Source organism: Zophobas morio, unplaced genomic scaffold, assembly GCF_036711695.1.
Source record: "Zophobas morio isolate AGI-343-1 ecotype UQ-CSIRO unplaced genomic scaffold, CSIRO_AGI_Zmor_V1 ptg000023l, whole genome shotgun sequence".
Taxonomy (NCBI): Eukaryota; Metazoa; Arthropoda; class Insecta; order Coleoptera; family Tenebrionidae; genus Zophobas; species Zophobas morio.
The window spans coordinates 9212981-9238876 of record NW_026972128.1 but is presented as its reverse complement, the minus strand read 5'-3'; the positions used below and the strand labels follow the sequence as shown (position 1 = coordinate 9238876).

General features: G+C 33.0%; 2 protein-coding genes and 2 long non-coding RNA genes across 7 annotated transcripts; 3 read left to right on the top strand and 1 right to left on the bottom strand.

Annotated features, from left to right (window-relative positions):
• Positions 1-15932: 15932 nt before the first annotated feature.
• LOC135134074 (polyadenylate-binding protein 2) lies at positions 15933-17792 on the top strand. Of its 4 annotated transcripts, none has more exons than XM_064062668.1 (6): positions 15933-16081; positions 16298-16543; positions 16600-16862; positions 16966-17099; positions 17238-17282; positions 17704-17792. In XM_064062668.1, the coding sequence occupies exons 2-5, from the start codon at positions 16300-16302 to the stop codon at positions 17272-17274; spliced, it is 678 nt and encodes a 225-aa protein (XP_063918738.1). In that variant the 5' UTR covers positions 15933-16081; positions 16298-16299; the 3' UTR covers positions 17275-17282; positions 17704-17792. The 4 variants fall into 4 exon arrangements, with proteins under 4 accessions (XP_063918738.1, XP_063918737.1, XP_063918740.1 ...); XM_064062670.1 differs by having other exon boundaries at positions 15934-16081; positions 17247-17282; XM_064062667.1 differs by lacking the exon at positions 17704-17792 and having other exon boundaries at positions 17238-17324.
• LOC135134071 (SAGA-associated factor 29) lies at positions 17140-20828 on the bottom strand. Its single transcript, XM_064062666.1, has 5 exons — positions 20453-20828; positions 20123-20398; positions 18625-18747; positions 18180-18576; positions 17140-18129 (listed from the first exon to the last, which is right to left on the bottom strand). The coding sequence occupies exons 2-5, from the start codon at positions 20291-20293 to the stop codon at positions 17945-17947; spliced, it is 876 nt and encodes a 291-aa protein (XP_063918736.1). The 5' UTR covers positions 20294-20398; positions 20453-20828; the 3' UTR covers positions 17140-17944.
• LOC135134075 (uncharacterized) lies at positions 19644-20129 on the top strand. The gene is made up of 3 exons (XR_010281227.1): positions 19644-19718; positions 19771-19884; positions 19970-20129. It is a non-coding gene; the product is annotated as an uncharacterized LOC135134075 (long non-coding RNA).
• A 3375-nt stretch (positions 20829-24203) lies between the features above and the next one.
• LOC135134258 (uncharacterized) lies at positions 24204-24676 on the top strand. Its single transcript, XR_010281262.1, has 3 exons — positions 24204-24278; positions 24329-24418; positions 24519-24676. It is a non-coding gene; the product is annotated as an uncharacterized LOC135134258 (long non-coding RNA).
• The last annotated feature ends 1220 nt before the right edge of the window (positions 24677-25896 follow it).

Below are 25896 nucleotides of genomic sequence, written 5' to 3'. Positions count from 1 at the left end.
CGTGGTTTTGAAGATGCGTGCGCACGGAAAGTCACTATGGAAGTTTTACGATCTTACAGGAAAAGGGTTCTACAGTCATGGCCAGAAAATCTTGGATGTCAGTATCATTCATAGACAAGTCTCTTGCTTTGTCTATGGTGTCAATCCACAATCACAGAGGGTAAAACACCTTTGTAAACTAATTTTTTTAGTTTTGTGATTTTTGACATTACGGGCATGCTGACCTTAAATGCAACGTGATAAATCTTTTAAACTTCAAACGTCAAAGCATATATATAAAGCATAGACCACTTGAAAATTTTCAAAATGACAAAAAAATGACGGAGATATGATTTACTAAACAAAATTTCAAAGGCATAATTCCAAAATAAAGTAACGAAAATAAATTAACGAAAATAAATTAACTTTAGTAAAAAATAATCCGCAAGAACAAATTTCGTCATTATTTTATATCGAGACCTTGAGAATTAAAGAAATAAATTCATTCTGATGGACGTCTAACCTCATATCCTTTCAGTATTATACGGCTCATGTAGAATGAGGTAGATTCCCAAGGTTTGTCTGTCTGTCTGTCTGTCTGTCTGTCTGTCTGTCTACAGGATATCGGAAGCTTGTTAGGCAGATTAAACACCATCTGTTTTCATAGAGAAAAATATCAATCGACTTTTCCTCGAAAGTTTATAGATCAAAAAATTGGTCGAACTTTAACAGAAATTCCCTCGTCTTTGAAGAACAGTCCAACAAATTCCGCTTCTTTAAAAATTATATTTTTTTTTGTGATAACTTCTATAAATTAAAAAAAAAAGTTAATACTATGAGTCACGACTTAAGAAAAAAAAAAACACCCCCTTACGTGAGCTTCGAACACGCGACCTTCGGTTTACAAGTCGGGGACGCCGTCCGGTAGGTATTCACATAGTGTAAAATGTCATTATAAAATTTGAAATTTGTTGAAAAAATCTGAATGCCTCGGGTAAAAAATCAATGCGGATTCATAAACCACAAGTATAGGACTGTTATTTTATGACGTCCACTAAAAAAAATATGAGCGGACGTTGTCAAGCCATTCGTCCGATGAATACTATACAGTACTCCCTCAGCTTACGCTCGGAAAATAAAAATTTTAAAGAATAACATGTTAATATCTTGACATTATGAGACTGTATTAAACATTACAAAAGAAAGTTATTTAGACAGAACTTCTCTTGTCCCACTGTATCAAACAAATTCAGTTTTTGAGAGAAAATATAAAATTTAATTCTGCAATTTTCTAATCATCTTCAACCCCACCAACAATGTGATAACGTCACCTCATTTTTACTTCCCGAGCGTAAGCAAAGGAAGTATTGTAATCGAGTTCGTCGGCCGACTCTCTACTTTTACATTTTTCATTCATGACCCCTAGAAGACGAAGAAATAGGTCTTCCATTTCCGTCTGTCTGTCCGTCTGTCCGTATGTCCGTCTGTTCGTCTGTCCGTCTGTCCGTCTGTCCGCCTGTCCGTCTGTCCGTCTGTCTGCCGTCCCGGATTTTTATTAGACAGATAATCTCCGAAAGTACTGGGCCGATTATTGTCCAATTTTGTATTTATATTAGGTATATCCTATAGATGGTAAAACGCTAACCAAAATTTGTCCAATCATCCCCACCACTAATGTGATGACGTCACTTCAAAATTGCACATAGTAATTGGGTTTTAAATTGTATCAAATACCATAGTCTTACACATGTAGTTTATGACTCCGGATTGAGATTTTACCCGAAACGTCCAGATTTTTGGAAAAAAAATCAAAATTAGGAAACAACATTTTGACATTTAATTTGGGATCTACAAAACCGAATGCTTTGAAATCTTACAGATGCTTTACACTTATGATAAGCATGATAAAATTTCAATCACAATATATTTAGTTATCCCCTCCAAAAAATTGATGACGTCACCCCAAAATTTTGCTGAATAAATCCTATCTAAAATGTATAAAATATGATGAGTCTCTTCTTGTGATTTATCAATCCATTCATATTTTTTGGATATGCATATACAGGGTGACCCAAAAAATTAATGAATGAGTAAATTTATTTTATTGATTTAATCAGGAATTACAGAACCGAATGCTTTGAAATCTTGCAAATGTTTTAAGGTTATAAAGAGCATAATAAATTTTTAGTAAAAATATATTTGCTTATCCCCTCCAAAAAATTGATGACGCCAGCTTATAAAATTTGCCGAATAATCCTATCTAAAATGTACAAAATATGATGAGTCTCTTCTTGTAATTTATCCTTTTATTCATATTTTTTGGATTTTGATATACAGGGTGACTCAAAAAATTTAATGAATGCGCAAATTTATTTTATTGATATAATCCAAGAACTACAAAACCGAATGCTTTGAAATCTAATGCAAAAAAAACATAATAGGCATGCAGTCGTCACGTTTCCGACAGCGAGAGAACTACCGTCTAAACTCTTTAGACCAATTTTTTTTTAGTAAATGTTATTTCAATTTTGTGAAATAACATACTCTTGTACTTGTGGTTTGTGAATCCGTTTTGAATTTTTACCCTAGACATCTAATTGCACTTCACGTCGAAATTCCCATAGTGTCCTTGTTTCAATCGAAACATTTTCAGATGGGAAAACTCACTAGAAACACGCCTTATCAATGCATTCATATTTTTGTGTTTTCGTAACATAATGCCTTCGAATCAAAGACAGTGGCGAAGTATGGGTGATTAAAGTATGATACAATAATGAAGAAACAAGCTCTACAAAAATCTCTAAAAAAATATATGAGGCGTCAAAACACATTTATAGGGTGCCAAAAAAATATATAGTGTCATTAAATTTTATAATTTTCAAAGAAGGGATTTGTTGGACTGTACCTCAGAGGCGTAGAAATCACTTCACAAGAATCAATGAGTTAAAGCATAATTCTTAAGAGTTTTATTTTTCTTCTTAAAAACTCTAGTAAAAATTGCTCGGGCGTATGTGGTACTGGTAAAAAGTACATATTTATGAATATTCAAATAAATTATTTTTCAACTCCTTCGAGATTTGTACCACATACTGTGTTATTGTTAGATTTAAATTAGGCATAACATAAGTGGATTTGAACCATCAAATTATGCTGGTGATCTCAATAAAAATTTGCAAAAAATATATTCATTCATCTTTTTCAAAGTTCCTCAGTAACAATCTTTTATTTATCCATTGCTTTTAAGAAATATATCAAAAAAATAATCTATGATGCCATTTATTTTAACTTAGTTATTTTGTTTATTGTTTTATGTTACATAATTAAATTCACCAGATAATTTAAAAGGTAATTAAATTTAATACCGTGTGATTTTTCAATGTCTGCTCTAGTTGGCCATGGATGCGTACATCAACAATCCAATTGAAACGGCTGACGTAGGCGTCACGGCCAACTAGAGTAAAAATAAAAAAAAAATCACCTGATATAAGTACACCTACTATACACAACAATATCAAAAATGGAAAAGTGATGGGATGAAATAATATTAGCTGTACTTGAGGTATAAATTAAGCTAGAAAAATTAATTTAACATTAAAATTATTTACAACAGCAGGAAATACATAATCATACACCGATATTGTTAGAGCGACTAAAATGGTTACAATTTAAAAATAAATTACTGCTTCCATTCTGTTCTCATATTTATGTATTTCTGACAAAAAATCATGTTTGAACTTTTAGCAACTAGTGTTTTTCCATGACTATTGGTCAAAATTTTCTATCAAATCATATAAACTGAAAAACGATTTAGAATTGGCAAAGTTAACTCCTTTGATTTCGCACATTGTCGTATTTTGCTCTACTAAATAAGTAATATTTTAAGCTTCATAACAATTTACTGTGACAAATAGCTTAACGTAGAAAGAATAATCTGCGACATCCGCTTTTGTTTTCATATATGTCACCTGACGTCAGATAAAAATCACCCGATACGTAAATGGTACAAATTTCTGAAATACTGCAATAAATTTTCTTAATTTTTGTTTTGTTAATATATTAAACCTAATAATTTACGAAATGACGTTTTATCTCGAGAAATCTTATATCTTTTAGTTTTTTTAGACAATGAAATGAGTAATAAATTTGTAATAACAATTTTTCTCGGCCACTTATTTTTATATCAACATTAATAAGGTATTGATTTATCACTCCTACGTATGTGTCTATGACACTTTTTTTACTTTAATTAAATCGGAAATAAGAGTTGATGGCCTCCGGAAATCGAACAAGGCTGCCAATTTATTAACATTAAAATAGAGTGACCGTCACTTCAATAATTCTGAACATGATATAAGTACTGTCTAAAGTTCGTACATGGGTCATTTTAAGAAAACCTTCAATACTTTTACAGTTACAATAGAATGGGAAAACGATACAGAAACAGATAACATTAAAGACACATTTTTCAGTTGGTACTAACTGACATTGTACCGGTATTTTTATTCTGCAAAGAAAATGAAAATCATTATTGAAGTAATAAATCACCACAATTAATTAATGTGGTATTGAGAATGTGATGTGATCTGTGATTTTTTTGCAAGGTCTTCTATAATGTTGCGAATAATCTATTTATACCGACATTATATAACACATATGCGATTTAATTAGGTCAAGTGCGACTAGGTTTTATTGATGTCTTTGTGTTATTTAACGCAATTTTCCTAAATGTAGTCATACCATAAGGGGCAACTAATGCGTTTGACGAAGCAGCTTTTTATAGCCTTCTTTAAACACACAATCAAGCGAGTTGACACAGAGACACCCAAAATTATGAAATGAATTTATTTAAACAGATAATTTTTTTTTTTTTGAGAATGACGCCATCGTTATTTTTTTTAATTAAAAATTTTATCAAAAATGTATGCTTTTCAGTTTTCAACTTTTAAATGAGATTTAATTTTATAAAATATTTGTAGTTTATGAATACGCCTTTAATATTACCCCTACTTAGGAATACTTATCTACAAACGACAGACACGAAAAGGAAAATGCTGCATATATTTTAGAGCGTCTATCGATTTGTCTGTGAATTCTCTTACATAATGACACTAATTACTATACAAGACATATAACTTGACATTGTAACATGAATAACGTTTATTTCCGATACAACATATTGTTTATTCCAGTCGAGTGGTTACAAGGCTTTCCAGAACTTAACATTGTTATTTTGGAAGTATCCACATCGTTTTTGACCTTGTTCTCAAGTTGACCCCAGTGGGAAGCAAAATTTAGAGGAAATCAACAAATGAGTCTTTGAAACTGGGCAATGCCACAATAATAACGATTATTAACTGCTATAGAAATTTAGAAGTAACAATTTGGAGGGCACGGAACTTAATCTTAAAAACCACAACATTCAGCCTACAGTTTTAATTATAATTATCTATATATTTTTCCTATTTCTTTCCTTATCTCTTTACTACATGTTAGTTATGAAAACTTTTACAACTTAAAAAGTTTATTATTGTTTTCTGAGAGCCATAATTTTCGGAGAATTTATACTGTGCCGCTATAAAACAGCGGCGACAACGAAGCTGGAAAATTAGGAAATATTTATCGCCCGAAAATCCGGATATTTTTCGTCCTTCATTCAGTAAACAAAAAAAAGGTCAAATTTTGTTCCGAGAATTGTTTGTTGTTTATTCGTCGTCTAATCCGGCGGATATACCTACCTAAAAGGGAATAGGCTATAAAAATACATCCAACTGAAAGTAAGACGCAGTGAAAGCACTGAAATATAAACTCGTTTTTTGTGTGAACTGAATTGCATATCATTATTAAAGTTCGTACTTGTCTTGTCAGTCTTCAGGAAGGATATCCGGCGGCCACCTTTCATGTAGGTATTCCAAAAGGTTAGTTTGTGACCCTCAAACCAATGCCATCAGATTTCATTTAACATATTCCACCATAACCTAAGTCAAGTTACAGCAGGATTTTAATAAGGATTCTTGACAAACAAAATCAAGGAAATTTCCTCTTGAAGTGGTCATAAGGAGTGGAATCATGTACGAGGCTATATCCGGCAGCTCGCGCCATTTTATTCTTATTTATTATTAACAATACATTTGTGTCAAGTGCATTAATTGAAATTCACGTGACCATCTAATAAACGTGTAGTTGTGAATGAAATCAGATAATGAGTGGTCAAGACATAATAAATTTTAAACTGGACGTCTTGACTGGATTTTGCTTTACTACATAGCTAAATGTGATTGTTTTGCATTGTTTTCTACTATTCTCTACAAACCAAAAAAAAAAAAAAAAAAAACTGCACAATCTTAAGCTTTAAGAATTAGATAAGACAGTCGAAACAGAGCACAAATTCAGAATGATCGCAGATTATATAACTGTAACTGTGCGTATTTTCCATAGGTATTTTCCTTTTTATTTAGGCTCATTTTTGAATAGAAATTAGAAGTCATATGAATGTAAATAGCAGTTATAAATGTTCATATTTTTTATTTTAGTTTTTTAATAACTAGTGATATAACTCAAACTAAACTCGTATAAATTGGAACATTTGCCTTTGGCTCAAACTGCACACTTTCAGCCTTAAAAATTATTAACAACTCTATTGGAATTGACCAAGGTATGCACAGAAAGTTTATCAATAAAATAAATAAATATCGGTAAATTCGTCAAAAATCTCAAAAAAAGTTATACTATTAGATGTATTCAAAGTAAGCAAGACAACTTAAAATAAACAAGATCTAGACAATCAGATGCGTCAGCTATAATTACAACAATTTTATGTCAAACGAACAATAAATTAGGTATTACGAACGTCAATAAAAACGTCATAGTGGTAATAAGTATAGAAAAATAGATTTGTTTATAACTATGATAAAGACAGATCATGTCCCAACAACTATAGGAAGGGCGGAAAAATAAAATTTAGTTGATATTTATTCTGTAATCGGGAAATTAAAGGCGTTGTCTTCTTAAAATTCTAAAGAAATATCATAAAAAAGAAAATTGTTTTTTCAAATAAGTATTAAAAAAAACAAGAATTAAAGAATCAAAAATCAAATTAAAAAATCAAAAATCGACATAGCTTTTGTTAACTTAATTTATATTATTAGTATTATTAATGTTTACAAATACATAAATAAATCCACGCGTTTTAGTGACACTAAAATCCAGTAACAAAATTTATAATTGTTCCACTTTAACACACTATATATACATGGTGTCCCAGAATTCGCGCCATTCCCGTGAATGACATGTTCCCTGTCCCGAACTGTGCCGTAATTCGCAAAAAGAATTGTCCAGGCTTTAACCGTGTGAGAACTGGAAGGCGATTAAGTTGACCAATAGAGAGGCTGCTTTTATATCCGAACGTTTCTATGTTCAAAGTTACCTATGCCAAGAACAAAAAATCCGGTAATACTAAAGTTGAATGAATTTTTTCCGAATCCCCCTCCGTCAACAAAAGGAAACAGAAGTGTGGTTATAAATTTAATCATTTTGACAATTGTTTGTCATAAACTGTCACGAAGTTCATCACTGACCTGAACAGACGCTTCTGCGCCAAAGATGACTGATTAATGTACACAGAGACGTCAAGGTTTACTTTAAGGCAAGTAGCATGGGACAGAAGTTATTTCTGCTGCCATTCTAGTTAAATTGTGTTTAACTGGGCTGTACATGCCATAAAAGAAGCTGTTTCATTTCATCGTAGGCAAATAATACATTTATTACTATTCTACATAGTGTAGATATCGAAGAGCAGGTATTAGAAGTCATTTTCTTAGAGCCCCGTGAATAATGTGTTGTTCTTTTTAACGAAAAGTAGTGCATTTTCAGAATTCACTATGCATCATATCCCTGATATTAAGTTTATCGTTATTTCTAAAAAAGAGTACCACATGTCCATTCAAAGAACGTTATTAAGTGTACTAAAACATAAATATCGCTTTTGATTAATCAGTGCTTATGATTTTCAATAAACAGTATCAATTTTTACCGAACAGCTTTGTTGCTGATACCTAATCTAAGCAACGAAAAAAGAGACGAGACTCCACTTCTCTGGTGTATTGAAATCATAGGTATCTGCTGTGGTGTCAATCATGTGGGGGAGATACTGAAAACGGAGACTTATTCAAGAATAATATTGATGTTGCACATGATGATTTAAAACAGTTTCTTTAAAGTTGTGAGTACTTTCTAGAGATATTCGGATATAAAAGCAGCCTCTCTATTGGTCAACTTAATCGCCTTCCAGTTCTCACACGGTTAAAGCCTGGACAATTCTTTTTGCGAATTACGGCACAGTTCGGGACAGGGAACATGTCATTCACGGGAATGGCGCGAATTCTGGGACACCCTGTATATATGGCAAAGAGAACAACACCACGACATGGAGTGAAAGGTTCCATCATTTTAAGATGTTATCTCGTTGTTCTTTTATTTTATGTCTGTCACTGACGCATAGCACTCATGTAAAAGGAAAGATTTAACTAAGCGTTAAATTTGAACATGCAACTAAATATTTTGATTTGGAATAATTTTTATTGTTTACCTGTCTTTAAGATATTTTACCCTAAGTTGAACTTGGCGTACTTTATTAATTTACACTCGAGTTCTGCACTTTATGTCAAATTAACTATTGCAACAAAAACTTAGTAAACAAGAAATTGCAAAAAAGAGTAATCATGATTGTGTCAAAAGTATCCTAGAAAAGACTGTCATGCAAGCAAAAATTACTGTTATCAACAAAATAAAAATAATCACATTACAAATCAGGTTAACAAAAGTACATTTGATTCGTTAAAGAATACATTATTTGCGTATGGACCTTATGTCATTAAATCTGTTCCTTTCCTGAAACATCAGTATTAGAAAGTTTAAAATCAATTATAAATATAAATAATAATTTTTTCATTTTGTTTACCTAAACCGGTTTCTCCTACGTTGCGTCGACTGGATGCGGATTAACCTAAAGCAGGATCTACTGGATTAAGTACACATTTTAACGCCATATCCGAAAAATGTGAATAAGGACATGTTCTATTTCGACTAATAAAAGTCTCGTATCTTAAAGATAACCTATTGGAGCAGTTATTTAAAAATAACTTTTAATCAGTTCAAACCATAATGCCGAAATCTGTTGTAGATAAATAAGCAAAATAACTCCTCGTAGGACTTAAAATTTTCATAAAACAATCAAGACGGAAAAATTCATATTTAAATTACAATTGGACATCAAGTTTTACAGTTTTTGTACTTTCCGAGCGTAAGTTTGAGAAACATTATGTGTATGACTAGTTTCACGTTTTCTTCACATCTTTCTGTCTGTCGTCGGACTGTCTGTCGTTTGTCTGTTTGTAATGTTTATTTGTCTATACTAAACTCACTTGACATGTACTTAGTAAAACTTTGATGACTTAAGCGGCTTACGCCTAAACACCCTTATAAGCCAAACTGGCTATTGTATAACTTAACTCAGTTGACATATACCTAGTAAAACTTTAGAGCTCCATTATGGCAACAATAGACAGTAATAATCCTTACGGTTCGGGGCATAAAGCTTACAATACTCAGTTTGACTTATAAGGGTAGTTTGGCTTAAGCCGTTTAAGTCAAAAGTTTTACTAAGTGTACGTCAAGTGAGTTTAGCTTTATATCCTAAAAGCTAAATAGCTTGAGGTTCTGGTTCATAAACCATAAATTATAAACCCTCAGGCAAAATTTGGCAGTAGTTTAGGGTTGAAAAGATCGTATGCGATCTAGTGAACTTCTGACGAATAATAATTTTCCTGAATACAATGCTGAAATTTAAAGCGGCACGCATCGTAGCGTTGCCAATTTAATAAAATTATCTCCAAATCTGGTGTTTTTATATCATGTTTATTGACTCTTTTTCATGAATTTAGAACGAGCAAAATTCTGGTGATTTATATTCCTATCTGGTGATTTCTTCGTGAATTTTTTCTGATAAGTTTTTTCTTCCCGAGCATAAACGAGTACGGAGAAATAAGTCTCCCGCTTCCGTCTGTTTGTCCGTTTGTCCGTCTGTCTGTCCGTCTGTCTGCCTGCCGTCCCGATTTGTATTGGACAGATAATCACCCCAAGTACTGCGCCGATAGTTGTCAAATTTCGTATTTATATTAAAAATATCATATAGATGGTAAAACTCTAACCAAAATTTGTCTAATTATCCCCACCAACAATGTGATGACGTCACTTAAAATTGTACATAGTAAATGGGTTTTAAGTTGTATGAAATAACATAGTCATACACATGTAGTTTATCACTCCGTGTTGAGTTTTTATTCGGAACGTCCAGATTTTTGGAAAAAAAATCAAAATTATAAAACAACATTTTGCAGTTTAATTTTGAATCTGCAAAACCGAATGCTTTGGAATCTTGCAGATGTTTTAAAGTTATGATAAGCATGATAAATGTTTGATCAAAATATATTTACTTACTTACCCCTCCAAAAAATGGATGACGTCAACTAGAGTCTGTACTTATAATTTGTCATTCCATTCATGTTTTTTGGTTTTGCATATACAGGGTGACTCAAAAAAATTAATGAATGCTTGAATTTATTTTATTGATTTAATCAGAAACTACAAAACCGAATGCTTTGAAATCGTGGAGATATTTTAACGTTATAATAAGCATTGTAATTTTTTTATCAAAATATATTTACTCATCCCCCCTAAAAAATTGATGACGTCACCTCAAAATTTTGCGGAATAAATGCTATCTTAAATGTGCAAAATACGATGAGTCAATACTTGTGATTTATCACTACATTAATATTTTTTAAATTTGCTTATACGAGGTGTCTCAAAAAAATAATAACTGAGTCAATTTATTTTATGGATTAAATCAAGAATTGGAAAACTGAATACTTTCAAATCGTGCAGACGTTTTGAAGTTATTGTAAGCATGAGAACTTTTTAATCAAAATATCTGTTTATCAACCCAAAAAAAATCATTAAGTTATCTCAAAATTTTTGAATAAATCCTTTCAAAAATGTGCAAAATATGATCATTGATCAGACTATATTTGTAATTTATCATTGCATTCATATTTTTAGATTATATTATTATTTATATTATACAGGGTGAGTCAAAAAAATTAATGAATCGATCAATTTTATAAAATACGATGCTTCTGCATACTGTGTATGACTCCGTGCTGCATTTTCACCTTAGACATCCAGATTTTTGGGAGAAAAAAAAAATTGTATAACATTTTGCAATTTAACTTTGAAATTGTAAAACCGAATGCTCTCAAAACTTGCAACTGTTTTAAGGTTATCGTGGTCCTGGTAAATCGTTAATCAAAATTTATTCGTTTATACCCTCCCAAAAAATGGATGATTCATCCCAAATTTTTCTGAATAAATTCTATTTCAAATCTACAAAATAATTTATGACTCTATACTTGTGGTTTACCAAGCGATGCATAGGTTTTAGAATGACTTATACAGGAACACTCAAAAAAATGAATGGGTGACGAAACTTATTATATTGATAAAGTTAAGAACCACTCACTCCATTTTCCCGAAAATTTGTCAACACAGTACTGCTGTGCAGACTGACGTTATCATAAAATTTTGTATTGAAAAAACTCACTTGAAACAAACGTGTAGCACGTTTCTTTAAGTTTATTTTAAAATTACATACATATCTTTATTTTAAATTTAAGGATTATTATAAAAAATTTAATTTGCAAAATCAAATAATTTTCGAGGGAAGTTCTGTCGAAATAACTCTCGACCAATTTTTATTGTTAATTTGGTCACTAATCCGATGTATTCTGTGTTGCATGGTTTGGTCATTTTTATTAAAAAAAAATATATTTAAGCTATGGTAATTTTATTGTTCTTCCAGGTTCAGTAATTATAACCAGTAGAAAACGTGACAGAAACCAAAAAAGTTCAAACACTTGGCAAATGTGAATTAAACATTTTAATTTTTGACATTTCACGTTGGTCCACTATTGACCCTTTTCCTGTAAGATCGTAAAACTTCCATAGTGACTTTCCGTGCGCACGCATGTTCAAAACCACGTATCCGGCACTCCGGCAGCAGAGCAAAGGCCTGTGACAACCAGAGATATGTAAAAGACAGATGCGGTTATAGCTTTCCCAATCTAGGGCCAACATCTATGATGTAAGAGTAGCAATGCTTTGTGTCGCCTATCCTTTTCTATATCAGCACCAGTACTATGGATTGCCAAGTGTAGGCTACATCCATCACTCTCTAAAAGGTGGTTATCTTGTTATTGGCCCGTTCTGATGGCGGCAATTATAAATATTCATAACCACCCACAGTCTGATTGGTCTGACAGGGACCGGCACAAACACAAGAACGGCATCAACGACAAACGTTGCGCCAACTGATTGGTTGCGCCGTACAGAGCGAGACCTTCAGATATCGGGTTACCATTGTACGTGCTAGAGAAAAAGAGGGAGATATAAACGTACACTGACATCTTGGGCCTTAACGTATGTCCACGAGAACATTAAATATCTGTATCTAGTCTTTTACATATAAGGAATTCACGTTCGGTAGATGTAACTAGATTTGGTAACTTTTTTTTTTAAGCTGTGTAACTGCGGACATAATTGTTCTAGTGTATAATGTATAACGGGAACGTCAGAAAGTAGGTATCAAAAATGTGACATGTAAGTAAGTAAATGTCAAACATCGAAAATGTGATGGTTTTGTGGTAATCTGCTGAATCTATTTTTGAACCAAGGAGAAAATCACATCCCTCTCAAAGCCCAAAGAGGAACCCGCATGTAAAATTGTGAATCTTTTCCCTTCACTAGTTTTTTTAGGAGGGCAAGATTTGATGTCATCATCATGGATCCACAATTTTACCATAGATCCGTTTTGGTATATCCATGTCTTATTCAAGAAAATGAAAAATAAATCTTCACCACTATCACGCAATTGGACATACCCCCCTAGTAATTTGATTCTGGTAGCGTGGTAGCTATAACGTGTTTAAAATGTGAAAAACTTTGCCTTCGGAAACCTAAATTTATACGTGTATTACGTACAATTATTCTCAAAGCCGAGTGTTTTCCCTCTTACAAAACAATAACGATTATAATATAAAACTTAAAAACCAATTGTAGAGCGGAACCAACAAAGTATGTGGGTGTATGTATATAAATCTGCGCAGTCGTCTTTCTGATTCTGATTATAAAATTAACGGCACCGGCGCCATTGTATTGGTATTATTTTAAAATTCGAAAAGCACTCGACAACACCAGCGAACTTTACGGAAAATATTTCTGCCACCAGTTTAACTGTTTCCGTTTTACCCAAGCGTTGTCCCTTTTCTCTGCAATTTTTTGATAACCACGAAATATTTCTTGTCTCTTTTCCTTTAAAATGGGCTTTCTTGTGACTACTTTTGTGAAAATTGTTTCCATGCTGTATTTAAGGATTTTCTTGAAACGAAGCGTGTTAAAATTAGAAAAACTTTGTTTTTTCCACACAAGTCAGATTTGACATTTGAATTAGAAAATTAGACAGTTGATACCAATCTTTAGTTTCTAGTGATCTAAAGATTGCAACTTAACCACAGAAAAATTTCTGTCAGCTACTTCTACCGAACGTGAATGCTTATTATCTCTGGTGACAACAAACCGTTTTGACAGAATGCAACCAGCTACACATGCGTAATCTATCGCTCATTGGTTAATTTTAACTTGGCGCTCCAAAAATCTGACTTCGCCTGCGCGATGTTGTCTCACTCTGTATCATTGGAATTTATATAATGTCTACTCACTTTGCTTACAGGAAAAGGGTCAATAATACTAATAAACCATTTATTAATAATCTCTTCACCGAAACCCTGTATTTTAAATACCATAATTTTCTGCATTGTAGCCTTCAGTACTTATATCCTTCTCCCCTCTCCTCAATGAGGGTTTAAGGCCAGTCGCTACGTTTTCTGCATGAAATTTTCGGTACATTTTCAGAATGTAATATCTCCATTATTAACAGACTTATGGTTGTGAAATTTTAAATATATACCGTCCATAACTTTCTTTATATAACGCAAGGGTAGTTTTGTTAAAAACAGTTTGTGATCATACTTTTTTTTTTAATTTTAGTAAAATTTCTGCATAAAGTATTTTTAAAAATCAATATCTCAGTTATTTAAGGAAATTTCGGAACACAGTTTTCAACACTGTTTTCAGCTTATAAAACTCCAGAAATCATACCAGATATATTGTCGACTGTTTTTGTTAGAAACGACACATAGTAAAAAAAGGGCCATTTATGACCCTTTCCGTACTACATCGGAAGCGGTCGGTTGTCAACAAAGGATCAGAGGCGGTGCATTTTGGTTACGAATGGGTTCACATGTAAACAGGAGGCGGGTGGGCGGGGCTATTGCTTGCTTATAATACTGCACGAAAAAGTTAAACTTAGCCCCGCCCACCCACCCGTTCCCTCATTTTTCTTCTAAATTAAGAAATAAATCTTAAAGTAACTAGTATAACAAAAAAATTACGGTTAGCTTTTTCATTTTTAACAGCCTCATTCTCATTCTACATTCTAGTAATTGCTAAGATAAGACTTATTTCGACAAATGGCATCCTCTGGAAAAAGAGGGGGCGGGTGGGAGGGCCTAGTAACTGCTAAGATAAGACTGATTTTGGCAAATGAGATACATCCTAAGAAAAGAGAGGGCGGGTGGGTGGCGCTAGTAATTACTAAGATAAGTCTTATTTCGGCAAATGACATATCCTCTGGGAAAATAGGGGGCGGGTGGGCGGGCCTAGTATTTGTTAAAATAAAACTGATTTTGCGCCCCTGTTAATCTCTATCAATTTTCTGATGTCTATAAACGTAGAATTTTTCTAGAATTTTTCACTTGAATGGAGAACTGTTCTGAAAAATTACATAAAAAAATCTCTAAGATTCTTTCAAATTCTAAAAAATAAAGGCAAGGAATCCAAGAGATAGTTTACAATATTTTCGTAATCAAAGCTCTAGAACACCTCAAATAGTAAAATAATTTGGCCTTTACCCATTCATGATCCTATCAACATGGATTAAATATATATGTATTTAATCAATGACTAACTTGCTACATGTTAATTTTTGTATCGTATGTCAACCCTCTCGACAAGCGCTTTCGAGCACGCCACTGGAACGACTAGTTTCTGGAAGAGTTGGAAAAGCCATTTATGATTTCAGTCGCTAGCGCGGTATCATGCGATTTTTCAAAGTATCTTCCCTCCTCTTATTCTACCTCCATGTGCTAAACGTTTAATTTTACTAGATCTTCAGTTCCAACAAATAAAGTCGAAAATATATCTGGTACGATTTCTAAAGTTTTGTAAGCTAAAAACAGTGGTGAAAACCGCGTTCCGAAATTTCCGTAAATAACTGAAATATTGAATTTTTTAAATCCGCGAGGGAAAATTTTCAACAAAAAACAAACTGTTTAAAAAAGACTGCCCTCGCATATTATACAGTGAAAGTTGTGGACAAGTTATATTTAAAATTTGATAACAACCAGTGTGTTAATAATGGAGATCTTATATTCTGGAAATATATTGACAACACCATATGAGCCAAACGTAGCCACTCACCTTAAGAGTATATGTATAACAGAAAAGATTTCAAACTATAATTCTGGTTTGTTTTGTGCATCTAAAAGTTTGGGAACTTCCAAAAAATTTTAAGAAAATTTAGTATATTCCAAAATTGCCAAAAATTATCAACTACTAAAAAGTTGCTTACAAAAAATTTTGTCTAAAAGTTTACAAGATTTTTGCCCATGTGCCATGTGAAACCCAGAAATGGCGAGGCTTGTAAGCCGCCTGTGGCGCCATCTACTCCTCCACGTTACAAAAAAACGCGCACCTTAAGGACTTTTGGTTCCTCTATGTTGGCAACAGAAATTTTGCTACGCCATTTTTTTGGACAAGCCGACTCTTCAATTTGCCGGTCATTATAAAGGTTATTGGATGGTGTGTTTTAGTGTTATTTTTATAAAAAAAATCTATCCAGACCGTGATCTTTACATGTAACAGATCGTATGAAGTGAGTATAAACATTCTGTCAAATAAATTCAGTTTTCAAATAGGCCACTACAAGAATTTCATACACTCGCAAAAACTAAAAAACAGTTACGTCGTGTTTTGAATTATGAGTCTTTGACCCACAAACCACTTCCAACGTGGGCACTACATTTTTGTTGCTGAGAAAACATCAGTTTGGTGCGTTGAATATAAAGTGGGGTTATGTTGATGTTTGCAGCTATGGCAGATAATGAAGATCTAGGATTAGGTCCAGAGGATCACTTAGATTCGTTAGATGAAGCAAATGGTATGCACGAGGACGCTCTTTTGAATGACACAGATTTAGACGGCGCCGGAGGAGACGATCCGGAGCTTGAAGCAATCAAAGCGCGTGTACGTGAAATGGAGGAAGAAGCAGAGAAGTTGAAACAACTTCAAAGTGAAGTCGATAAACAAATGAACATGGGGAGTCCTCCAGGACTGAGTAAGTGATTTTGAACACCACTTTAATTGTTTTTTAACACTTGTCTGTAAATGTAGCCAGTCCGTTGAACATGTCGCTTGAAGAAAAAATGGAGGTCGATAATCGCAGCATTTACGTTGGAAACGTAGATTACGGTGCGACGGCTGAAGAATTAGAACAACACTTCCATGGTTGTGGTTCAATCAATCGTGTTACTATTCTGTGCAACAAATATGACGGACATCCAAAAGGTTTCGCTTACATCGAGTTTGGAGACAGGGACTCTGTGCAGACTGCAATGGCAATGGATGAATCTTTGTTTAGAGGAAGACAAATTAAAGTGAGATTTTAGTTGGGGGGATGTAACACAAGATCACACTCCTGAGATATCAATAGATCGGTTTGCGTTTTAGTGAGTCCGTGATTATCAAATTTTTTCATAGGTAATGCCCAAGAGGACCAACAGGCCAGGGTTGTCCACTACAAATCGGCCGCCGAGGGGTAGAGGAGCCTTCCGAGGAGCACGTGGCGTTGGACGAGGGTATTACGCTGGATACAGGCCCATGCGTAGGCCAAGGTAAAGTAATTTTTTATGAAACAAAAAACATGAAACAATATTTACTATTATATTATTTTTATTTTCCAGTATTGTTTCTGTTTTATTTTTTTTATTAATTGGCGAAGTGTCTTAATGAACTGATGTCTACATTTTTAGGAGTTACAGACGAGGTGGATATTTTTCACCATACTAACGGGCCTGGTAAATATAAGGAACATCATTATTACATTTTTGTTTAAGTAACACCTCTCATTATTCTATCACACTATTTTGGATAAAGAAAAAAATAATCACAAAAGAAACGAGGAAAAAAAAAGAAGTGACTTGAAAAAAAAAACTGTAAATTTTTAAACACAAAAGCTATTTAATTTCGTCATAACTTTAGATTCTAAGCTAATGTGCATGGATTTTCTGGAGTGTGTGTGGAAATTTCGTGTGAATGTGTGTAAATCCATTCGAGCAAAATTATTATTTGAAAACAAAAGAGAAAGTCATAGAAATAATACTTATGATTTTCTCTAAGTAGTAATTTGTTATTTGTAATGACTTATATGACAAACATTTTTCTTTTGTTAGTGTTATATATTTTTTTCTACATGATCTTAATGTTGCAACATTACAGGTACCATCAGCCTGTTTTTTCAGGAGTTCCATTTTTTTAAAAGCTAGATTAGAAAATAACAAAAATGTAAAAAAGTTCATGTACATGTAAAAATGAATAATAAATTGGTGAAACATAATAAACACAAAATTGTTGGAGTTGACAAAATCACAATTACATACTAATTTGGTTGTTAAACTTTTGGAATCTATTCCAAAAAGCTTGAAGTTTCTGAATCAGACAAATTGTCTGAAAGATAATGTCAGGTTTGTTTAGTCTTCTGCTTAATGGCGATGACGTAACGTTGAGCCACATACAGTGGAGGACTATAGCCTTCTGGATATGTTGGATCTTCAAACAAAATTTCATACTCATCTGTATGAGTAGCTGGTGGCTTATTCACTATTCCTTTATAGAAGCAACTTGTTGTGGGATACAGAGCCATGACTAAAAAAATTGACTTGCCAATGCACTAACTACGTAATAAATCAATTTACCAACTGTCCCTTGCGGAAACAGAGCAGAAGGATCAGTTTCCGGATTCGCTCTCATCAAAGGCAACGGCACGACTCCTCTCTTGCTCAAAGTATGTCTCCCTTTTTGATTCTGCTCTGCTAAGATATCATCCACTTCATACTTATTAGTTGCATGGTTGTAACTAAAAACTTCCGCCAAGATCCAATTCTCCCCATCCCCGTCTGGAATTTTCACCAACGCAGCCACCATATCGCCGACTTTTGCCACATAACCGGAGTCGGCGGGAATGGCACCACAAAGAGGGGGTGGTTTTTCATCAATTTTACCAACAAAAAGAGGCAACGTCTGCGCTGAACTTAACAACATCTTCATCCAAGTTCCTCGACGGATTGATTCTTTATTGCCGGCATTTCTTGCCTGAAAATATAAGTTAGAAGAGCTAAAACTCGATCAGGCGTATACAACCTGAATTCGCCGCTCATTTTTGATGTTGCGTATTTCTGCAATTTTTTGCAACGCTTGTCGCAGCAGCTCTTCCTCTTGTTCTGAGTGGGAAATCGATGTTTTGTATAAACTTTTGAGCTTCACCTGATTCCATTGGGGAAAATGTTACTTATTAAAACACCACATGCATAAAACCAAAATGAGGTTTACAAAATATGGTTTTTCGACGTTTAATAATATCTGAAGAATGAAGAAATAGGTCTCCCGTTTCTGTCTTTGGCGATTTTGTGAGACAGATAAACTCCAAAACTACTGAGCTGATTGTTATGAAATTTTATATGTATTTTAGGAGCGTAGTGTAGATGGTAAAACGGTTACCAATTGATCGTCTCTACCAACAATTTGATGATGTTATCTCCGAATTCTGCATAGTAAATACTATCTAATAACAACTTATAGGAAATATCATAAATAATAAAATTCGGAAAATCAACGTTTATAACTCAGACTGGATTTATTGATTGCACTCCAGGGACGAAAGAAGTTGTGTCTAAAACTTTCTACCACTTTTTTTGACATGGAAAATGTAACACTATGCATAACTGTGACTATTCGTCAAGTTTGAGATCTTCGAAAATTTATATGTATTTGATACGAGTTATGGAAAAAAAAAATTAAAACCTCAGGCGCAGGTACAATCAATACTTTCAAACATTGAAATTTGGATCTTAAATTGGGGCAAATTTATACAAATTATAAAATGACAATTTTTCGGAACTCGATTGATCCTATGCTTTTACAATATTTTACACTGACCCATTTATTAAAATTTTATCTTAATTGGTATTAGCAATATATTGTTTCAATAATAAAAATATATACATACCTATTATAGATTTATTAATGTTAGAGTAATTGTTTAAAAACTAATAAAACGAGTATTGTGCAGTGACGTCGTTCTTTCAGCAATAATAATAGATGGGTTACTTGGCAATGTAAAAGTAACTCTAACTCTGGCAGGATAAACAAAATAAATAAATAGGTAATCAAAAATGACCGTCATACGTCACTGTCGCATATTTTTTATAATTTTGTGTGTACTCACAATTTTAAGTGTAAGATACAAAAACGTTTTAAATTCCTTTTGTCATTTCTTTGCGTTTTTAGGTGATACAAACACAAGCAGATAATCCAGTTGTGAATAATACTGTCAATTCTATAAACATCAATGGCACAAACACCAATGGTATAAACAAGTACGAATTAGAGGTAGAAAACGAGGTCTGTACCATGACTCCAATCTATTGTTCCCTTTTTGGAAAACATTTTCAAATATTTTACAATCTGTCAAATTTCCCTTTTTTAGAAACCAGGCCACGAAAAACATTCGAGAGTTCGAAGGGACACAGACAAAATCCGTGTAATACCTCCCAGTTACTGTTTCTTTTTTGGGAAATGTTACGATATATTTTGCGAATGTCATAAAATGAAGATATGATAAAATGACTTAAACTCTTACCTGATAATGTTGGCTTGCTTTTTCATCTTGTCCATTTTGAAATTTAATTATGTTACCTATACCCTGTTCGCTCTGTTGGCGTTTTTTTTCTATATCGTGCACCATTTGATAGAGCGATTTTAGATGCTCTTGGACTTTCTGTGCAGCAATTGTGTCAGCGCTAAACGGCATTATACAGGATGTGAACTAATTTTACTGACAACTCTGGGAATGACGAAAGTGTTGGTCTATGAGGATTGCTTGGTACCACGATACTACGACTAACGTCAATAAAAGCTGGAATGAATGGGTTAATAGAACTAAAAACATATTCTAATTAACACTTATTACTGTTCTACAAACTGTCCTAGTGGAAAGATTTATTTGAATCAAATTCAAGAACATCAGCCTGATGTGGTCGTTATTATTGCCAAAGATCTTGCCGTCGTATTATGTCTACAATTTGTACTGAATAAATTGAATTCATAAATTTTTATGGTGCACAGAACAGAGATTATAAGGGTGTTTTTGTGCACGATTTAATATAGCTAATACGCTGATTCAAAGAGGTTATGTATTTTGTTATTGATTTTTTTATTCGCCATATTGTACCTACACTGACTATGATCAATTAATAATTAAAGGATTAAATTATCTACTGTGCAAATGTGTGCAAATGTGCAACCACTAACCACCTTGGGAGGAAAAGTACTCCCATAAACCTATGAAAAATAGACGACACAAGCACGCAAGGGTCACGCTTAAAATAAAAACATGGCCACAGACTAAAAAATTATATGTGGGTGAGCTATTCTTCTCAGTTATAATATAACAAGTGATATGATTATTATCGATAATATTTCACGAGCCATATCTTCGATTACACTGGTCAACAAAATTCAATTTTTTCTCTCTAACTTTGACATAATTGTAATGTTTTCGTTTAATTTGTCTCTGTGTTTGTAACAAAGGGCATAAACCTTACAACTTAGCTCAATTAAAAATAAAAATGCATATTTGATGTTAAAAACAAAAAAGCAGGTAAAACAATTTAATTTTTGTATCTTTAACGGCAAAAAGTGATGTATTAACAAAAGAACAACCATAATTAAGAAAAAAACAACGATTGTAGTTTAAAAAAAGAAAAAAACAAAAGAAACAGCTAAGACCGACGTTTTTTCGGTTGCCTCCTATGGGTTTCATTGGAGATCTCTCGCTTGATGGTCCCGCCGTATTTTGCGAGCATTTAGGGGTTCCATCGATCTTGGTAACGTTTTTATATCCACAAAATGCCCAGATGGAAACGTTCTCTATGTCCGTCACTCACGTCGTCATAATTTTTGGGGAAAAAATCAAGATCCGAATACATAAAATGCACTTTTAAGAATATGTTAATTTAAAATTTTTTATATGATGATAACATGTTTTCTACTTACTAAACGTAGTTTTCTTATTGTTTCCCAAGAAGTTTGTAGCAATTTGATCACAAAAAAATACACCTTATAGAAAGTTTCCTGTTACTTAATAGTACGATTTTTGTATTTTTCAAAGGATAATATTGAAGATTACTTTTAAATGAGAGCTAAGTTTGGGTTTAGCCGTTTATAATATCATTTAAAATTGTTAATTAAATAATAATTGGCTGCTATAATAAAAGTTAGAGTCTAGCTGTTGACCAGTGTTATTAATCATATCACGAGTTATATTCAACATGAGAATATAATAAATGAACACATTTTTTGATAATAGAGTTGATTTCGTCGTTTTGAGCTTGCCTCCAACGTTGGCAAGCCATAAAAGACAAAAAAATTTACGAAATTTTAAAATTTGTCAATTTGACAGTTTTTAAATTTAGAGAGCAACAGACCACAATAAGGCAATAAAATTATTATCGCTGTGATAGACATGTAACTAAGGGCATGAACAAATTCTATTGGACGAAATGGGGTCATGTGATTCATGAATTATATTCTCAGGAGAAAATGTCGCAAATTTCGAGAATTATATCTGTAAATATATGTAGGTTATCCACAAAAAGTTAAGCCGCAACCAGAAATACAATTCCAAAATATCTTTGACATTTCATAGCATTTTTAATTCGTTTCTTTGGAACAACATTGACTAGAGACCCTAGATATACTTTGGAAATATAACTAAAAGGAAGTCCAGATCTCAATTATCATGAATTTTTATTCGTTAATTTCGGAGGCTTACGGTCGGAGTCAATACATAATCGTTTTCCGTTATTCCTAATTTCTTAATCCTGTTCCTGTAGATGCCACTTACGAAAGTGTGCGAAACGTTGAGCCCAAAAATTCAATTAACACGTCTCCAACCCGGAAAACGGTCATGTATTTTTATTCGTTGTCAGACCAAGGGGCGGGACGTAATTGCAAAATACATACTTCCCTACGAAAATTTTGAACATGTTTTAAGTTTCCTGTTGTGAAAAGAAGACTACGTACATTAAGAAGAAAGGGCAAAATATAAGCCCCACCCACCCATCCTGTCTCACTTGTAAAGATTTTTTTTATTCATTGTCAGTCCGAGGGGCAGAGCGTAATTGCAAAATGCATATTTCCCTATAAAAATTTACGATTTTCAATATGTTTTAAGTTTGTTGTTGTGAAAAGAAGACTATGTATATTAAGAAGAAAGGGCAAAATATAAACCCCACCCACCCACCCTATTTCAATTGTAAAGATTTTTTTATTCATTGTCAGACCGAGGGGCGGAGCGTAATTGCAAAATACATATTTCCCAACAAAAATTTTGAACATGTTTTAAGTTTCTTGTTGTGAAAAGAAGACTATATATATTTAGAAGAAAGGGCACTAACATTGACTAATGTCAGATATTACCATGTTAAAATTGACATTTCGGAAAATTAAATTCAGCATCTTTTTTAAATGAGTGGCAAATTAATATAGACGTATGTATTATAAGCTGCATAAATTTGTTCGTTCCTTTATGAAATAAACGATTATAGTATAGCCCCTAGAGCTATAGCTCCTACGGGCTATAGTCAAAAGTAAAGTCACTAAATAATATATATAATAGGGTCATCAAAATTGATTGAGAGAGTTCGTAAACCTGAACTTGAATAATTTGGTTTATTAAGTTGTTTTATCTTAGCTAGCTAGTACTTGTTAAGATAGATAAGACTGATTTTGGCAAATCACATACCCTCCAAGAAAAGAGAGGGTGGGTGGGCGGGGCTAGTATTTGATAAGATAAAACTGATTTTGGCATTTTTGACATTTTCGACCAATTTTCGAAATACTTGAAAACATTTTCTTGTAGATTTCGACATCCATAAGTTATTTTCGGCTTCGTTTCTTCGAAAATTCCTACCGCGTTTCCAAAATCGCCAACTTTTTACAGTTTCGTCAAAACAGCTCGGTATAAAAATTTTGCAGATAAAAAAAGAGATAACTATGTATTAATTTCTGTTTCATAAAATACAATTATTTTAAGAATGTACTTTGTGGTTTTCAATGTTTAAAATTTGTTTATTTGAGACAATAGAAAAGTCAGAACAGAACAGGTCACGTTAGGTCTACTCAACAGAAGAACATAATTAGCCCCACCCACTCACCCTGTCTCTATTTTAGTGATTGATTTTATCCAGTCTGAATGAAATGAATAATCTTATAATAATACTGAACAGAAATAAAATTACTCGTTAGAATGAGAAGAGGGGGGGGGGGGGCTAGTATTTGCTAAGATAAGACTAATTTTGGCAAGTCAAATACCTTCTAAGAAATTAGAGGGTGGGTGGGCGGGGCTAGTATTTGATAAGATAAAGCTGATTTTGGCACTTTCAACATAGATTTCGATATCCAATTTTTGAGTTGATTTTGGGACCGTTTTTTTTTTGAAAAATTTTAAACAATCTTGAGGTATTCCTGTTTGGAGAGAATTTGAAAGTGCTTTGGAGCCTCTAGTTTCATATATTATACCTCTGTTATGTAGTATTAATTATTTAAAATGGGTGGTTAGTCTTGCTTTTAGTAGTATGGTAGTAATAATAAAAATGCGTATAAAATGAAAGTTTCCTGCTAAAAATCGGACATGCGTTACTTGGCAGGATAAACAACACAATCAATCAAAAATGAGCGTCATAAATCATTGTCATATAGTTTTTATAATCGTCTGCATATTGTCAATTTCGAGTGTAAAATACAAACATTTCCCAAATTCCTTTTGTTATGGCTGCTTTTTTAGATCGTGCATACCCAAGGGAAAGAAAAAAATATTTCAGATAGAAGTGCTAGTGTTCCTAACGTTATCAAAGCTACCTACACATTGGAAACGGTTTGTACAATAGCTCCAATTTATTGTTTCTTTTTCTGAAAAAATGTTTTAAAATATTTTGCAAATATGTCAAACTTCCTTTTTTTATTTTTTTTTTTAGAAAATGCCATTAGAAGGAGAAAATATTGCAGCTGTAAAAATTATTCCAAAAGCTCCAAATTATTGTTTCTTTTTTAAGTATTGTTTGCAAATGTTTTGTGAATGTAAAAATATATATATTCCTAACTGAGTTTCATATTCTTACTTGGTAATACTGAGTTGCTCTTTCATCTAATTGTTCGTTTTGAAATTTGACTCTTTTCTTTATGCACCATATTTAATAGAACGGTTTTAGTTGAACGACATTTATTAGGTACACAAGGTGGGAACTAATTTTATGCACAACTCTGGGAATGGTGAAAGCGTTGATCAATGAGGGTCGCTAAGTATCACGATACTATGACTAACACCAATTAAAACTGGAACAAGTAGATCAATAGAACGTAAAATAGATCTTAGTTAATAGTAAATTTATTATTGTTCGCAGAAACTGTTACCAAAAACATTAACAATTCCTGATAAAAATTCTATATACTTAAGAGAACAGAGAACAAAAAATATTATAGCTCTTTGTAGTATTTTTGGAAACATGTTTTGAAACTGTGTTTTCTTTTGGAAGTGTTCTTTTTACGAAGTATCAGATCTTTAAGAATCCATTAAGAACTTTCTCCGCAGATCATCTGATTTTTGGAATCTTTGGCGAGTGGATTTGTTTATTTGGTTGCCTACAATGTAGGGGAAACGCTATTTAAAAGGTATAAAAAACATGAAAATAAAATACATAGAACGAACATAGAGATATATAACTATATTTACAGCATGGAGGTAGAATTCTACTTCTATGATTTATTATTTTAGGAACTGAGTTTGACACATAAGAGGATTTGACCCCAAAGAAAGTTATATCTTCTATTTTTTTTAAGACATCCGGTTTAGAGCTTGCACAACCAATGTTACAGTCAACTTCCCATATTAATACCATTAGTAGTATCACGTACTATTATAGGGACTTTGCATAGAATGAGAGATATAATGTTTCCTATTTAGTTGGACCCGTTTTCCTTGGGTCAGTAACGTTTGCGATCATCATTCTACCCTCACTAATTCTATGGTAATGTGGGGTGATCAGGTGATTGAAACAGTACTCTGGTACTTGCGTTTTGGCGCATTTATTTTGATGTTGTCGGTACGGCGGTTGAAGGAAGAGACTCTTAGTTTGTGAAATTAAAATGAAAAGAAAGATCGGTAGAAAGCGGTAGAAGCAGTTGTGCCTAAAGGGTTCTTGGAAGGTATTCGAAATCTGGGAAAGGATAAGTATTACTGAGAAGGGTGAACAAAAGATAGGTTTTATGACATGCAGGTGGACGAAGAGAAAGTTTCGGGGTGATACTGGGAAGTAATTAAATACAGATTATATACAAATATACAAATGCTATGTA

Bases quoted from the DNA above. Each gene is read 5' to 3' on its own strand.
- LOC135134074 (XM_064062668.1), top strand. From the start codon at position 16,300: ATGGCAGATAATGAAGATCTAGGATTAGGTCCAGAGGATCACTTAGAT. The intron at 16,544-16,599 runs GTAAGTGATTTT...CTGTAAATGTAG, and splicing joins GGGGAGTCCTCCAGGACTGA to CCAGTCCGTTGAACATGTCG. The intron at 17,100-17,237 runs GTAAAGTAATTT...CTACATTTTTAG, and splicing joins AGGCCCATGCGTAGGCCAAG to GAGTTACAGACGAGGTGGAT.
- LOC135134071 (XM_064062666.1), bottom strand. From the start codon at position 20,293: ATGCCGTTTAGCGCTGACACAATTGCTGCACAGAAAGTCCAAGAGCAT. The intron at 18,748-20,122 runs GTAAGAGTTTAA...CAATGGAATCAG, and splicing joins AAGCAAGCCAACATTATCAG to GTGAAGCTCAAAAGTTTATA. The intron at 18,130-18,179 runs GTAAATTGATTT...CAATTTTTTTAG, and splicing joins GTTTCCGCAAGGGACAGTTG to TCATGGCTCTGTATCCCACA.